The following is a 14,206-nucleotide window of genomic DNA, read 5'->3' as shown; positions in this document are numbered from 1 at the left end:
TTCTTTATCCAGTCATCTGTCGATGGACATCTTGGCTCTTTCCACAGTTTGGCTATTGTGGACATTGCTGCTATAAACATCGGGGTGCACGTACCCCTTCGGATCCCTACTTTGGTATCTTTGGGGTAAATACCCAGTGGCACTTACTTCTTTTATATCGGCATGAGATCATATGCCTAATTTGAAGACTATTCCTTTCTTCAGAAAAAAAAGAAAAAATGTTTTTCTATGCTTTATCTCATCTGATGTTAAAAACAACTTTGGGGGGGGTGTTGAAAGAAATAATAGTATTCTCATTTCACTGTTGAGAAAAATAGATATGTCCCATGGGTAGTAAGAAGCACAGCCAGGGTTGAAACGTGGCTCCTCATTTGATATTTAACAAAGATTTAATGAGCACCTACTGTGTTCCAGGCACCGTGCTGGGCTCTGGGAACAAAGCAGAGAACAGACAGAGCAGCTTTAGAGGGTGTCTTGGACTCCTAAATCTAGGCCTTTTCGAATCTGAGAACTCTAGCCAAGGACAGTGACATTAAACCATAACCCAATATATTTTTCATATAAAAATGTAACCGTTTTAAGGACGTTTGTAAACAATACCTCAAAGAGAGTTAAAAGGCATTTTAAGATCATTTCTGACTGAGGGTGTAGTTAGTTTTGACTAAATTAACTGCAGTACTGTTGTAACATGACTTGGAATGAAATGATCAGAAAGCTATCTGCACGTTTGGAGACATCACCATCTTCTATCTACGTGCGCTAACCGTACAGCAGGGGAGCTGGCTGGGCCTTCCAGTCCAAGGTACCCTGTTTCTCTGCGGCCGGGTAGCCATGATTTCCAGGCAGGCTCCAGGCGTCCGAGGCCACTCCTCTGCGGAGGTTCCGCTCAGGGCTGCCAGGCCTGTCAGCGATCTCTATTATTCTCCTGACAGACAAAAGAGAAACAGCGTGTATTCCCTTCTGCCTATAAAAGTAGCAAGTAAAATGGCTTTGTGATTGTAAGAAATGTGGACTTAATTAGCTTTTTTCTTCCAGGTAGTAAGTGTTTTCTCCAAGGAATGCCCCAAATTAACAACACTGAAGTTTTTATTTCCTTCCCTTCTCCCATTTAAGATTCATAGACACAAAAATCATACTCAAAGATGATAAGAAATCTTCATGGTTTATTGTTTTTTAATATTACAAGATAACATTACCACAGTGAAAGTTAGAATCCGCTTCATCTGACGTGTATTTTGAAATCTTCCAGTGAGAGGTAGAGATCCTATGTCCCCTAAACCTTAAAGAATATTGAAATCAGAAATAGCTTCCCTTATATCAGAAGTTCTTTACGTGGAAGTTCGCAGAAGTTTTTCAGGTAGGTCTGAGGACTCCATGAAATGGTATGAAAAAGACAAAACTTTGTTTTGTATATGCATTTTGTAAGCTTCTGGCTTTTCAAAAGATTCTCAGAGGTAGTATATGAACCAAAACAGTTTGAGAACTCCCTTACAAAGTCTATTGAGGTTTTAAATGTTGTCAATTGATATATAAGTAATTTCACATCATTATAAGATTTTTTGGGGGGCATCTGCCCAGCTCCGTTGGTAGAGCATGTGACTCTTGATCTCGGGGTTTGTGAGTTCAAGCCCCACACTGGGTGTAGAGATTACTTAAAAATAAAATCTTTTTTTAAAAAATGATTTTTTTTAAACTTGCATTTTAAACCAAAATGTATAATCAATCATCAAAGATATGTTTTGAGAATATAAGATGCCTAGTTTACACCATCACATTTATTTCGTTTGTGCAATTTTTCAAAATGGTTCTTGCCTCTGAAAAGCAGAAAGGACTATCCAACTATAACTCTATTTAATTTGACTCTGAGGATGTAGCTCCTGAACAGCTGACTGAAATGAAATTCTATAAAGCAGACCCTCTATCCCCATTGTACTGTTGTAATTTCAGTTTGTGGTCCAGCACAAGAGCGGAGGACGGCTTCACCTCACCTTCCCATAACATTGCTCTGGCAGTGGGACTGCTGGGCATTAGCTCGGAGGCTTTGTGGGCAGAGCCCTGTCCCAAGAAAATAAAAAACAGGGGTCTCTGCCCTCCAGGCACTTGCCATCTAGTTGGAGAAAAAACATGTGTTCAATATATATGCAACTTTTTCCAATAGGCCTCTCTATAGACTGGAAAAATTAGACAATAGATACAAGATTTCACTGGACTATAGAGTTTCTATGGCTGACGCTGCCTTTGATTATGGGATGTCTCCATATTAATTTATAAATAACTTGTAGCTGATTTGTCAGTGCTGGTAATTCTTCAAAATCAGTCCGTGAAAAATCCAGTTATTTTGGAGGATAAATTTTAGGACTAAATTTCTAAATGAACCACACAGATTTCTTTTTTATAGAAGGGGATTTTCCTAAGTTCGAGTCTTTGGCAATCTAAATAATTGGCCTTTCTATCACAGCCTTCTGTTTGCAAGTAGGTGAAGAAAGTTTTCTTTCTTATAAGATAGAAAAAGAGAAATATATGTATATATATACATACATATACTTATTTATATCCACACATATATATATGAAGTTCAGTAGAAGTTGCTATCTTAAAAATATTTATCAGAATAGGTACATTAAAACTTGATAAGGTTTGTAAAATTTATAGAGGCATTCCCTTCAAGGCCTGATGTGAGTTATGAAATCTAATTTTGTTTTCATAGCTCTGTGATAAAATTTTATCAATGTTATAAAAAGGGGTCTTTACTAAGACTGACCGGAAATCTGAACTATCTGGCCAGGCAATAAAAACACATTCCTTAGCTGCAAAGTGTCAGACAAGCAAGGTGTAACTGAAATTGATCGATAAGTCTTCCTTTTACAGTTGAGTGCATTCACTTTACCTCATAGGATAATAGTTTTTTTTAATGGTTTTTCCATTAATATCGGACTTCAGTGTTAGTAAGAAACAAGAAAGACATAAAAGGCAGAGAGACATGCCATCAAGAAAGAATGCTGCGATCTTTAATGGTAGAGCACTTGAGCTCAGAGGAAGTGCTTGTGTGGGTGAGGGGCAGGACTTTTGTTTCAGACTGTTATGGCTTGAACTATGTCCCTTCCCCCCCAAAAATTCATATATCAAAGTCCTAGCCCTCAGTATCTCAGAATGTGTTCTTATTTGGAAATAGGGTCTTTGCAGATATAATTAGTTAAGATGAGGTCATACTGAAGTAGGGTGGGCCCCTAAACCAATATGGTTGGTATCTTTATAAAAGAGGGACATTTGCACATAGGCACACAGGGAGAATGTCATGTGACGATGAAGGCAGAGACTGGGGTGATGATTCTACAAGCCAAGGAACAACAAAGATTGTCTGGAAATCACCAGAAGCTAAGGCAGAGGCATGGAACAGATAATTCCGCTATACGCTAGAGAGGGAACCAAACCTGCTGTCAACTTGATCTTGGACTTCTAGCTTCTAGAATTGTGAGACAATAAAGTTCTGTTTATTTTTTTTAAAGATTTTATTTATTTATTTGACAGAGAGAGAGACAGTGTGAGAGGGAACACAAGCAGGGGGAGCGGGAGAGGGAGAAGCAGGCTTCCCGCTGAGCAGGGAGCCCGATGCGGGGCTCGATCCCAGGACCCTGAGATCATGACCTGAGCTGAAGGCAGACGCTTAATGACTGAGCCACCCAGGCACCCCAAAGTTTTGTTGTTTAAACCACCCAGTTTGTGGTACTTTGTTACAGCAGCCCTAGCAACTAATACAGCCACTGGGGTAGAGAAGTAAGACCCCAGATGACTTGCTATGTCCTGAAGAGTAGGTGAGGGCCACTCCCATGCATATGGCAGTGCCCCTCCCACTGAGGGTTGGGCATACAAATGTAGCTCACTTTGCATAACTCAGTTGTCATCGGGGAAATCTTCCAAACAGGTAGTGACTAAACCATTACTCCTTGAAGGCATCCGGTAATCTCATTTTCAAAATTACTAATACCAGTAACCTGAAATTTCTATGGGTTTTGAGGTTCAAATCCCAGTTCTGCCAGGTATAGGCTGGTGGCTTTTTAAAAATTTATTTATTACTATTTTTTATTAAATTTTAATTCCAATATAGGTAACATACATTGTTATATTAGTTTCCGGTGTACAGTATAGTGAGTCGACAATTCCATACATTACCCCGTGCTCATCACAATGAGTGCACTCCTTAATCTCCATCACCTATTTCACCCATTCCCCAACCAGCTTTGGGCAAGATATTTCATCTCTTAGAAGCTCAGCTTCCTCATTTGTAAAATGCAAAAGTAGAAGTAGAAAAAATATCTACTTCCAAGGGTGGTCATGAGTATGAAATGAAACAGATGACAACAAGAGTGTAAAAGTCCAACATGGTACCTGGCATGTGTAGACATTCTACCAGCATTAGTGCCCTTCCCCTTCAACATTTATGATCTTATTGATTCATATACCAAATACAAAACAACCTGCCCAACAGTGCAGGAGGCAAGACTCAATTCAGGCCTTTGACACCATGTCCAAAGATCCTTCCCTGGAAGGAACCACCTCCAGCCCTTGGCCACCACTAAACTGTTCTGTGGCCTCCTTCTGTTGCTCTGGTGAAATGTGGACTGGGCTTCTGAGGGTGAAGATGATCTGGATGCAGGTCCTAGTGAATACCTGTAACAAGGCCTTACCAAGCAGATGCATAGGCTTCCTGGGGTCAGCTGGAATTCTGGCTGTTACAACTCTTGTTGCCCAATTGTATCTCACAACTGAATCGGAATTAGACTTTTAAAGTTGGGTAGAACTTTAGAGATGCAAGAGTCTACTTTTCTTATTCTATAGAAGAGGTAGCAGCAGTTCAGATGGGCCCTTGGCCAGTTAGCATGGAACTGAATGGTCTTATGAATCACGGTCTAATGTTCCTTCCATTCTATTGTGTCCCCAGTAATCACAATGTTAGCCCAGGAGTGGAAGAACCAGAATAAATCCAAGGCTATGTAAAATATTCTCAGAATAAACCTTTACCATTGAAGAGAAATGTGGCTTTAGTGGAATCAAGGTCCTTCCTAGCCCTATCATGCTTAGACCAAGGCAAGGTAAAAGTAGATTTCAAAATGGTGCTGCAACTGCCATTTAGTAAAGGGATGGGGGCACATCAATGCTTTTTGGTACATACTCTGGAGGAAGTGAAGTTTGCTCATCTCAGTCCCCAGCACCTTAGCAGCCCCTGAAGGAGCCCATGGCTGTTTCAGAGTAGGCAGAGGAGGTGAGGAGCAGTGACCCTTGTTTGGAAATCTCCTAAATTGGCTGACTCCCATTTACATGCTGTTTCTGGCAACAGAGATCAGTCTGGGTCACTTCTATGTCACTGAGTAAATATGCTGGAAATTATTACTATTTCAGACAAATGTTTAACTATTCTCAGATTATCTATGACACCATAGGCCAAAGTCATGGCAATCTAACCTGGGAGTGAGTTTACTTTACTTTGTGATTTATGGAATGAGAATTCTAGGCGCTCTGTGGGACTAATTTAATATGAAACATTCAGATGTCTGTCTTATAATGCCATTCATCTTTCCTTAGCCTGCCCGCACCAGGGGGCATGTGGCTCAGAGAGCAGGCTCTCCCTTCTCAGCCACAAATCATCACACTTGTGAAAGGGGGTGACGTGTCTTCCCTTCTAAGCCAGGCTGCCTGCAGCAGAGGCAGCTGAGCAGTTAAGGGTTCATTTGGGCACTGATGGGAGATGAGAATTTTCTACTCCATCAGACCTCAGGAGCATTTTGAAAGTTGCAGTTGGCAAAGAAGGGATCATGATCAACCTTGTTTTGGTTTGCCTTGTGATGAAGGAAATTTAGTCAGGCTATACTGTCTTAACAAGTACAAGACTTGTTTTATAAGAAGTTTATGTGGTATTTTATAGATTGATATGATATTGCCTGTCTTAGCTCCGGTTGCTACAATGAAGTACCATAGCCTTATAAATAATAGAAATTTATTTCTCACAGGTCTGGAACCTGGATATCTGAGATCAGCATGCCAGCATGGTCACGTTCTGGTGAGAGCCCTCTTCTGGGTTGCAAACTACCGACTTCTCATTTTATCTTCATAGGGCAGTGAGCAGAGCAGATGAAGGAAACTCTCTAGTGGCTCTTATAAGGGCACTAATTCCATTCTTGAGGGTCCATCCTCATGACCTCATCTGCTCTTAATTACCTCCTAATATCATCGCATTGGGGCACAGGGTTTCAACATATAAACTTTGGGGGAACACTCAGTCTAAAATAGTGCACGTGAAGAGAAGAAAGTTCTACAAAAGGTCAAACTCTGATTCAATGTGTATATTAAAAAGCAGGTTTTTAACCAATCAATTACTCTAAATCTTACATTCATTCAACAAATATTCATTAAGGCCTGCTGTATAGAAAGGAATATTCAGGCACCAGGAATACAGGTGTGAACAAGCCTGGCCTACTTTCAAGGAGCTTAGAGACCAGTGGGAGAAAAAAAAGACATCAACAGTGATAAGTGATAAGCAAAGGGGGCAGAGGGTACACATGGAAGGAAGTTTCTAACAGAGAGGAGTGTGGGGAGTAGTCAAGGACAATTTCCCAAGAAAGCTATAGGAGAAGAATGTGCAAAGGTGAGGAAATAAGACAGAACACATGATTAGGGGGGGAACTGAGGGAATGTCTAGGATGAGTGGGGTGCAGATCTCTGCAAGCAGAGGGTGAGAAAACAGAGACTGCAGGGCTCGTGGACACAATATTCCCAAGGGTGTTGGGTTTGCTCTTTGATGACAAAGGTGGGGGTGGGGCGCTGCTGGAAGATTTTAAGCAAGAGAGTAACATGATATGATTTTCATTCTGGAAAAATCATCTTGGCTACGACTTGTATTAAAAAAAAAACTGGAGAGCAAGAAGGCTGGGGTTGTACAATGGCTAGCTAAAAAATCATCAGAATCATCCATGAGAGCAATGCCATGGCCTGCAGTAAGACAGTGTAAGTAAACAACTTCAAAAGACTTAAAAATCCCACAAATGAATCCCTTCTTTCTTCATAACAACGGTTGGAAATTGGTGCAATGAAAATTGCCCTTTGTTGTTGAGTCATTTCCTGAGCGAGGACCTGGAGTGCAGGGCGCTGTTGAGACGTCTACGTGTAGCTGGTGCCTTCTGCCTCACTGATGGTGAGGACTCCCCGCTGAGAAGCCTCTTACGTACACAGCTTAAGCTCCATATCTAGTTGTGGCCCGTATCAACTTTTTCCTGGGAACTGGGCATTATCTAACAGATAATACTACTCCATGGGTGTCCTGGAGCATAACAAGGATTTATGACTCAAACACAACAGACCACTGTCAAGCCCACTGCGCAGAACTCACATTTCAACATTGAGAAAGCTATTAGTCAGGTTCGCCTTGCAGAGTGGAGGGAGGGGGAGAAATGGTAATAAAAAATCAAAATCCACAATGGAATTCAGCCTATCAAAATGACTGCATGAAATTAGAGTCAAGGAAAGGTCTGATAAGGGCTTGGCATTCTGAATTGATTTGGAAAAATCGCCTGGATGCCAGAGTGCCTTGAGTTTTAGATGCCAGGATATCCCTGCAAGATCCACTTCCTCAGACAGAGTTGGTTGTATTAAGAAGTATAACTTGTGAATCCAACTGGTATCCTTCCTGATATTGTAACCAAAGTCACAGATTCCAACCTCGAGTTTGTGTTGCTTATATAGCAAAGATCTCCCTATCAAGGCCAATTTTGAGGATGTACCCAAGGGCAAGCCTCTCACTGACTAAAGAGAAATAGTGACAGCCTAGATAATTCCATTGTTAATTTCATCCCTCAATGGTGAAGAGAGAAAAGGACCATAACAATGGCAGAACTATGGTCTATACTGAAAATGCCTTGGAGCCCCGAATGGCAGCCATGTCCACAGCTTCCTGAGGAAACCAACCCACACTGTTGCTTACAGGCAAGCTGTGCTTTGTATCATGTGATCCCTGACATCCTAATCTAAAGGAATGAGTAAAAGGCTGGCCTCCGGCCATTCAGTCTCGCGCGTTAGAAGACACAAAGAAAGTAATTCATATGGTGGAGTGGCCCTGGAGCCAAAAGAAATACAAAGAGAAGGCAGGAAACAGAAGCCACGAAGTAGCAGAGGCTATGAGCAGAGCAGACAAGTGAGTGTAAAGCAGAAGAGCCTGTGGAGAAGTAGAAAATTCACAGCAGAAGCAAGAAGCACTACAAAACAACCAAGTCAAGAGCAGGAATGGTACACTACTGGGTGGCCATTTGGACAAAGACAAGCCAGGCATCTTGAACAGAGACCACCATGAAGCTTGTGTGCTGGGCTTCCCTGTGCATTCTTACTTCCTTGTTAATCCTCCCAACAAATCTCCATCACTAGAGGTAAATCGAGTATGTCTCTGTAACTTGAAACCTGAGCGAGTTTAATTTAATACACAATATCTAATCCAGCTTTCATATTAGTTCCCTTTAATGGTTTCCCACTGCACTCAAAAAAGAAAAATCCAAACTCCTTAGTATAACCTACAAGGCCCTCCACAATTTCATGCCCACCCCTCCCACCTCACCTTATGGTTATTAATCCAACATTCTAAGCCTCTGCACTATTCCAAGTAGCCACACACCTTTGCACGCCCAGCACCCAGAACAGAACAGAGAGTGCCTGGCGCATATATATATATATATATATATATATATGAATTAGTTCTTCAAAGAACTAATTTTCTTTGTATTTTCTGTCTTCTAAGGAAAGTGTCTGTCTCCCAGCCTATATGGATTTCACTTAGGGAGCAAGAGAACTATCTTGGAAATTAATTTTTCTAAGAGCACTTGTTATTGAACTGAAATAGTATCTTGTGGAATTTCACACTCTTAGATGAGCCTGCCAGGGATGTGGGTGGCTCAGGCTTCCATGTTAACTAGACTTAGAGCAAACAGAAAGAGATTTGCCACGCCCCCCACCCCCAGCAAGCAGTTCTCTCAGTGAGGAAAGGGTCACTTCGGCAAGTAGACCCCCATCCTTGTTCTAAGGAGCACCCTCTTTGTACATATAAAAATGCACAAGAAAACTCCAAGAAGCTTGCTATTTTTCCCCACCCTCAAAATTACTCTACTCCTTGATATGTGCACCATAGCCCAGACATTATTCCTGTGACCTTTAAAATAGCAAGATGTTTTCAGTATTGAAGGCAGCTTAATTAATATGGGAAGCTCCACTACCTCAGACTCACTTGTTTTGCCCCCAGTGTCTGGGTCCTGGTTACAATCTCTGGGTGGTTAGTCCTGACCCAGGAACATTTCCATTATTTCTTGAGCAAATGGTGATAAGAAAAGATGAGGACATTGAGACTCAAGCCGTCACACATGCAGCAAGTGTTTCTTTGCCTTCATATTCCAGTGTTCTTGAAACTGGTCCTCAGCACTTGAGCCATGCCCAGCTGATGGTCACAGAATTCCTGGCCGAGTTCCTCAAAGCGTGGTCAGCTAACCACTCTCCATCCCTGGGGCTTATTAAATGCAGACTGCCTGACCCATGTCAGGCATACAGAATAAGAACCTCTGTGATCAGCCTGGGACTGTGTTTTATCAAGCTCCCCAGTGAAACTTTGAGAATCATACTAAGGAAGCAGCCCTGCTGATCCACAAATTGCTCCAGAAAGGATTGTTTTTAAAATAAAAGGTGGAATTTTATTAAAGGCCCTTAGAAGAGAAAAGCAGGGAAGACTGAGAAGACCAACAGGCAAGGAGTGAAAAGAAAGGAAGGAAGAGGGGAAAGAGGTAGAATTGCAGAGAGAGATATAATCTGATCTCATACTTTGGGGGCACCAACCCTGAAAGTTCTGGAAGATTCCCTCCTCTCCTCCATTCCGGTCCAACCCAGTCTGCAGAGTTACTTATGGAGAGTACGCCTTTGGGAAATTTCCTCTAAAATACAGCTGCTGCTGGTGGCACGTAGAGTCTGACTGCCCAACTGCCTCAATTGGTCTGACAGAGGTGACATCTTGAGAATCCACACCATGGCTAAAATCCCAGCATTCTTTCCCAGGTTCGAAACTTCTAGGACTGAAAAGGCAGGACCTAATGGATCCAGTGGTTGACTGAACCTTCTATCAACCCTTAAACAAGCACAGGAATACAGCAGACAAGGATCCATAGCACATCCAATTCAGAATCACCGTTTTACTTGCCATATAAATATAATTTGTCTTCTTTCTTCCTCCCTCCCCCGACCCAGTCACACCATGGGCGTAAGCACGTCCTCTCCCCTCGTATATTTCTATTTGCACATACGGTGCGGGGTGACAGCCTGCTGATAGCAGTTTCATATTACAAACGCACAGAATGAGAAAATACTGTAGCTGGGAGCAGGCCCCCACCGCGCAGCCTTGTTACACAGTCCGACCATTTACTTTCATCGGCACCTACCTGAGTGGTGGTCTTTGTTGATCTTCTTTGCAGTTGCTTATAGCCAAGCAGCCCTGAACCATGCCATTTAGGCAGAATTTTAGTTTATTGCATTGAGAACAAACAAAACGGCGGCTCTTTTCTGCTTACCTAGCCTTAGGAGGCGTTGAGATGTGCTCAGAGCCAAGAGGGAACTGGAGCCATTGGTTTAACAAAAACAACTGAGGATCACCAATGGGTCCAAATTCCATTTAATTGAGGACATTTGCATCTGATTTGTGCTGACCTAGAATAACACAGATCTGTGGGTTTTGATCACTCTCTTCCAAGTGATGCCAGAAAAACAAAACAAAACAAAACAAAACAAACAGCTGCCTTGGTGAATCACAAATCTCAATGACACTCAGCACACCTGGGCTATTATTAAAGATTAGCTCATAAACACAGCAATAACCACTAGCCACAATTTCTAGGTGATACTCTTGCAAAGAGAACAAATTTATCTTTCCCTTTTTGTTGTTTTTTGCTTTGCTTCCTTAATCCACACACACACACACACATAATTAGTTATTATGAACAATCAAGAAAGAAATGGAAATTCAGGGTTATTACTCTATAAAACCACCTTTGCATTTTGAATCATTACTAATGTGTCCTGTTGTGCAAAACTGGCGTAAGTACCTAGATAAATGCTTCTTATTTAATCTCAAAATGTCCGTCAAACTTTCGGGCATGTTACTTCTAGTCAGCTGGCTTAGAAACATGCAGCTTCACCCCAACGCTTCGTCAGGCAACAAAAGCTAGAGGTGGGGCAGAAACATCCAGAAAAGTCCTCCTGAGGAAATCACAGATGCTGGCACACTGTTGATTAACATCTGGATCACCTTAAGGGTGTTTGTGAACCAGCAGGAAATAAATTTCTGGAGAAGACCATGGACTTGAGGATGGTTGTTTTAGTATTTAATAATAAATGGTTTCCAGTTGATAGGAAAACACTGAAATGTGACTTATGTATACGCAGCTGATTCAAATTTGATAAACATGTCCCCAAAGGAAATTACTGGGTTTATTAAAAGCCTAGGGAGGCTGAACAGAATTGCAATAGTCTTATCCAATAGTCCTTGCTGAGGTGGAGTAACCGCTCCCCCGTCCACCTTGTGCCAACCAAGGAGGAAGGTCAATAATAAGGAAAGAGCAGGGCTGTCTTTGGTCTGAGTTATAAGTGGGTATGAACTGCCGAGATACCCCATGCAAGTAAGTGTTGCTGCCTTGCTGGAAAAACGTGATGTGTTGATGACTGTTATATTGCATCTAAAATCCCATTTACTAGTAATAGAAAAGTTCAGTTAAGAGTTTTGCCTTATGTCTCCCGGTGCTTGATAGAGCGTTGTGTGATATTGCCAATTTTCGCTTCAGGCGTATTCACATGCAACAGTGAAGACTTCACAAGAATTTGCACATTTGATCCAGGGTGAAATTATGCCATTTTCATAGCAAATCAACTTTTGTTTGGCAGCAAAATGATAGGTACTTTTGCACCTAGGAAATGCCTTTGTTTTCAAGGAATTTTGAAAAAATAAAAAAAATAAAAAGTTCTTTGTCTATGGGGATTGTGATCCAGTCATTCTAAGCAGAGGCCCAGCAGGTAAGAATCCTGTTGTCCTGCTTTCTGACCTGAAGCATGTTCCTTAATCTTTCTTATTTTGCCTTTCTTGTTAAAAAAAAGAAAAGGAAAAATGGGGGTCACATGCAATCTTTGTCTCCTATGTGTCACAAAGGCTGTTCTGGGATGCCTTCACATCTCTAACGTTGTACAACAGTGTCGCAAAAGGGCAAATTGCTGTGGATGTAACATGTGAAATTTCACCTCAATGTGCTCTCCTTTTAGTGGTGTTGGAAGCAGCAGGAATTTATTCATGCAGCCCTACTGATTTGTAGACTGGGAGTAAATACTAGGCCTTTTGCAGCGATTACCAAGAGCCCCCCCTCAGTAGACATGATCTACTGCATCACATTAAAGTGGTGGATTGAGGAGTGAGCCAGCTGAGCCATTCTGTACACACCTAGCCAGGTTGCAATTTATATGCAGGCAGAGCTGTGAGTGACTTTCAGAGGAAGAAAGAGAAGAACAGTTCTCTCGAAATTTTCGACCAGGATGGGAAACCAAACTCTGCTTTGTCACTGCTATTTAAAACAACAACAACAAAAGATGCTTTCTTCATTGCAGGAAGAAATTAACAGATAAGTATTTCTCTTCTCTTCCTGTACTGTTGCTTTCTAAGATTGCTAAGGATTTCCTTTGATTCCTTATGTGACTTCTTTTTAACAGTGCATAGATCCTTTCTCTAAGTTCTGTTTTGAGGACACAGTCTATGACTCTTGCTTACTGAGCTTAGTCTGAAATTACCCAGCTTCACTTTCATGAACAACATGTTCCGTAGCTGTGCCCCATAAAGAGTTCTGCATTGCTACTACAGGCCAAACTGAAGGGAAAGTGGAGAAGGGAAGATTGATTCACGTGGTATTCAGTGGTCACCAGCCATCTCATTTTTATTCAGTAAATACAGGATTTTAACATGAAGGTTTGGAAAATATGGTGGCTAACCAGAAAAATGTCAGTTTGGGTCAAATTTAGTGTTAGGTGGTCAGTCTATTTTATTATCAAATTACACACACACACACACACACACATATATATATATATATATATATATATATACACACACACACACACACACACACACTACTTGACCCCACTAAATTACATATATAAATACATACAATGTATTTATAATAAACAAATATAAATTACACGTGTGTATATGGGTATGTGGGGGTGTGTGTATATATATGTGTATGAATATATAAATATAAAATATTACTTGACTGCACTAAATTATTTTTCAATAATAATAGTTTCCTGATTTTTTTTGGAAGAAAGTACACCTGAGATAGTTATTTTACTGACATTATTTTGTCTAGTTTTGTTGTCTTTCCAAGAACATATTTGAGGCATCAAATGCCATTCTATGTAAAAATGTGGAGGGTAATAACTTTTTTGAAAGAACCATGGGAGACGATGGACTCTGAGAAACAAACTGAGAGTTCTAGAGGGGAGGGAGGTGGGAGGATGGGTTAGCCTGGTGATGGGTATTGAGGAGGGCACGTTCTGCATGGAGCACTGGGTGTTATACGCAAACAGTGAATCATGGAACACTTCATCTAAAACTAATGATGTAATGTATGGTGATTAACATAACATAATAAAATAAAATTAAAAATTAAAAAAATTTTTTAAAAAAGATACTATACAAAATTAAAAAGGATGAATAATTGTCATATGATCGCAAGCATGTGAGTGTACACACATAGGTTACCCTATGTGCAAAATACAGCACAAAATGCGATGGCTCTCATAGAAATTAACTGTGTAGATGTACTGGAAATTGCAGCTTGTCAGGTTGTGACGCCACGATGTTTGTGGCTTCGGGGCCCTGCTGCCTTCGGATTCTGGCATAATTTGCTCTGACCTCCATCAGTTGCTTTAACTCTGTTAAAAAGATTATTTTGAGAGACATGTCAATGTATTTATAGAAAGTAATTAAAAGTCCAAGACGATGAAAGCCCGAAGATCCCTCAGAAACCCTTGACTCCCACGCTGGACTCTCTCATTACACACTTGACTTGCTTATCACATCAGATACGTGTTAACATTCTTTGGATTTCTACAGAATGGCAGTTCTGGAGAGGGCTTCCTTCCAGGCTTGGTACAA

The 14,206-nt window shown here is 41.1% G+C and overlaps 1 protein-coding gene across 1 annotated transcript in view; it reads right to left on the bottom strand.

The window, feature by feature from the left end:
- Positions 1 to 13,855: 13,855 nt before the first annotated feature.
- LOC145716276 (doublecortin domain-containing protein 1-like) overlaps positions 13,856 to 14,206 on the bottom strand; it is a 30,339-nt gene continuing 29,988 nt past the window's right edge. The window contains exon 9 of the mRNA XM_081799081.1: positions 13,856 to 13,983. Within this exon, the coding sequence (XP_081655207.1) occupies positions 13,856 to 13,983 (128 nt within the window). The remainder of the gene's footprint in view (positions 13,984 to 14,206) is intronic.

The sequence above is a fragment of the Leptonychotes weddellii genome, chromosome 11, assembly GCF_054177405.1.
Source record: "Leptonychotes weddellii isolate Sample4059 chromosome 11, ASM5417740v2, whole genome shotgun sequence".
In the NCBI taxonomy this organism is placed as follows: domain Eukaryota; kingdom Metazoa; phylum Chordata; class Mammalia; order Carnivora; family Phocidae; genus Leptonychotes; species Leptonychotes weddellii.
The sequence above is the reverse complement of the archived record's forward strand: the minus strand, read 5'-3'. Positions and strand labels throughout refer to the sequence as shown.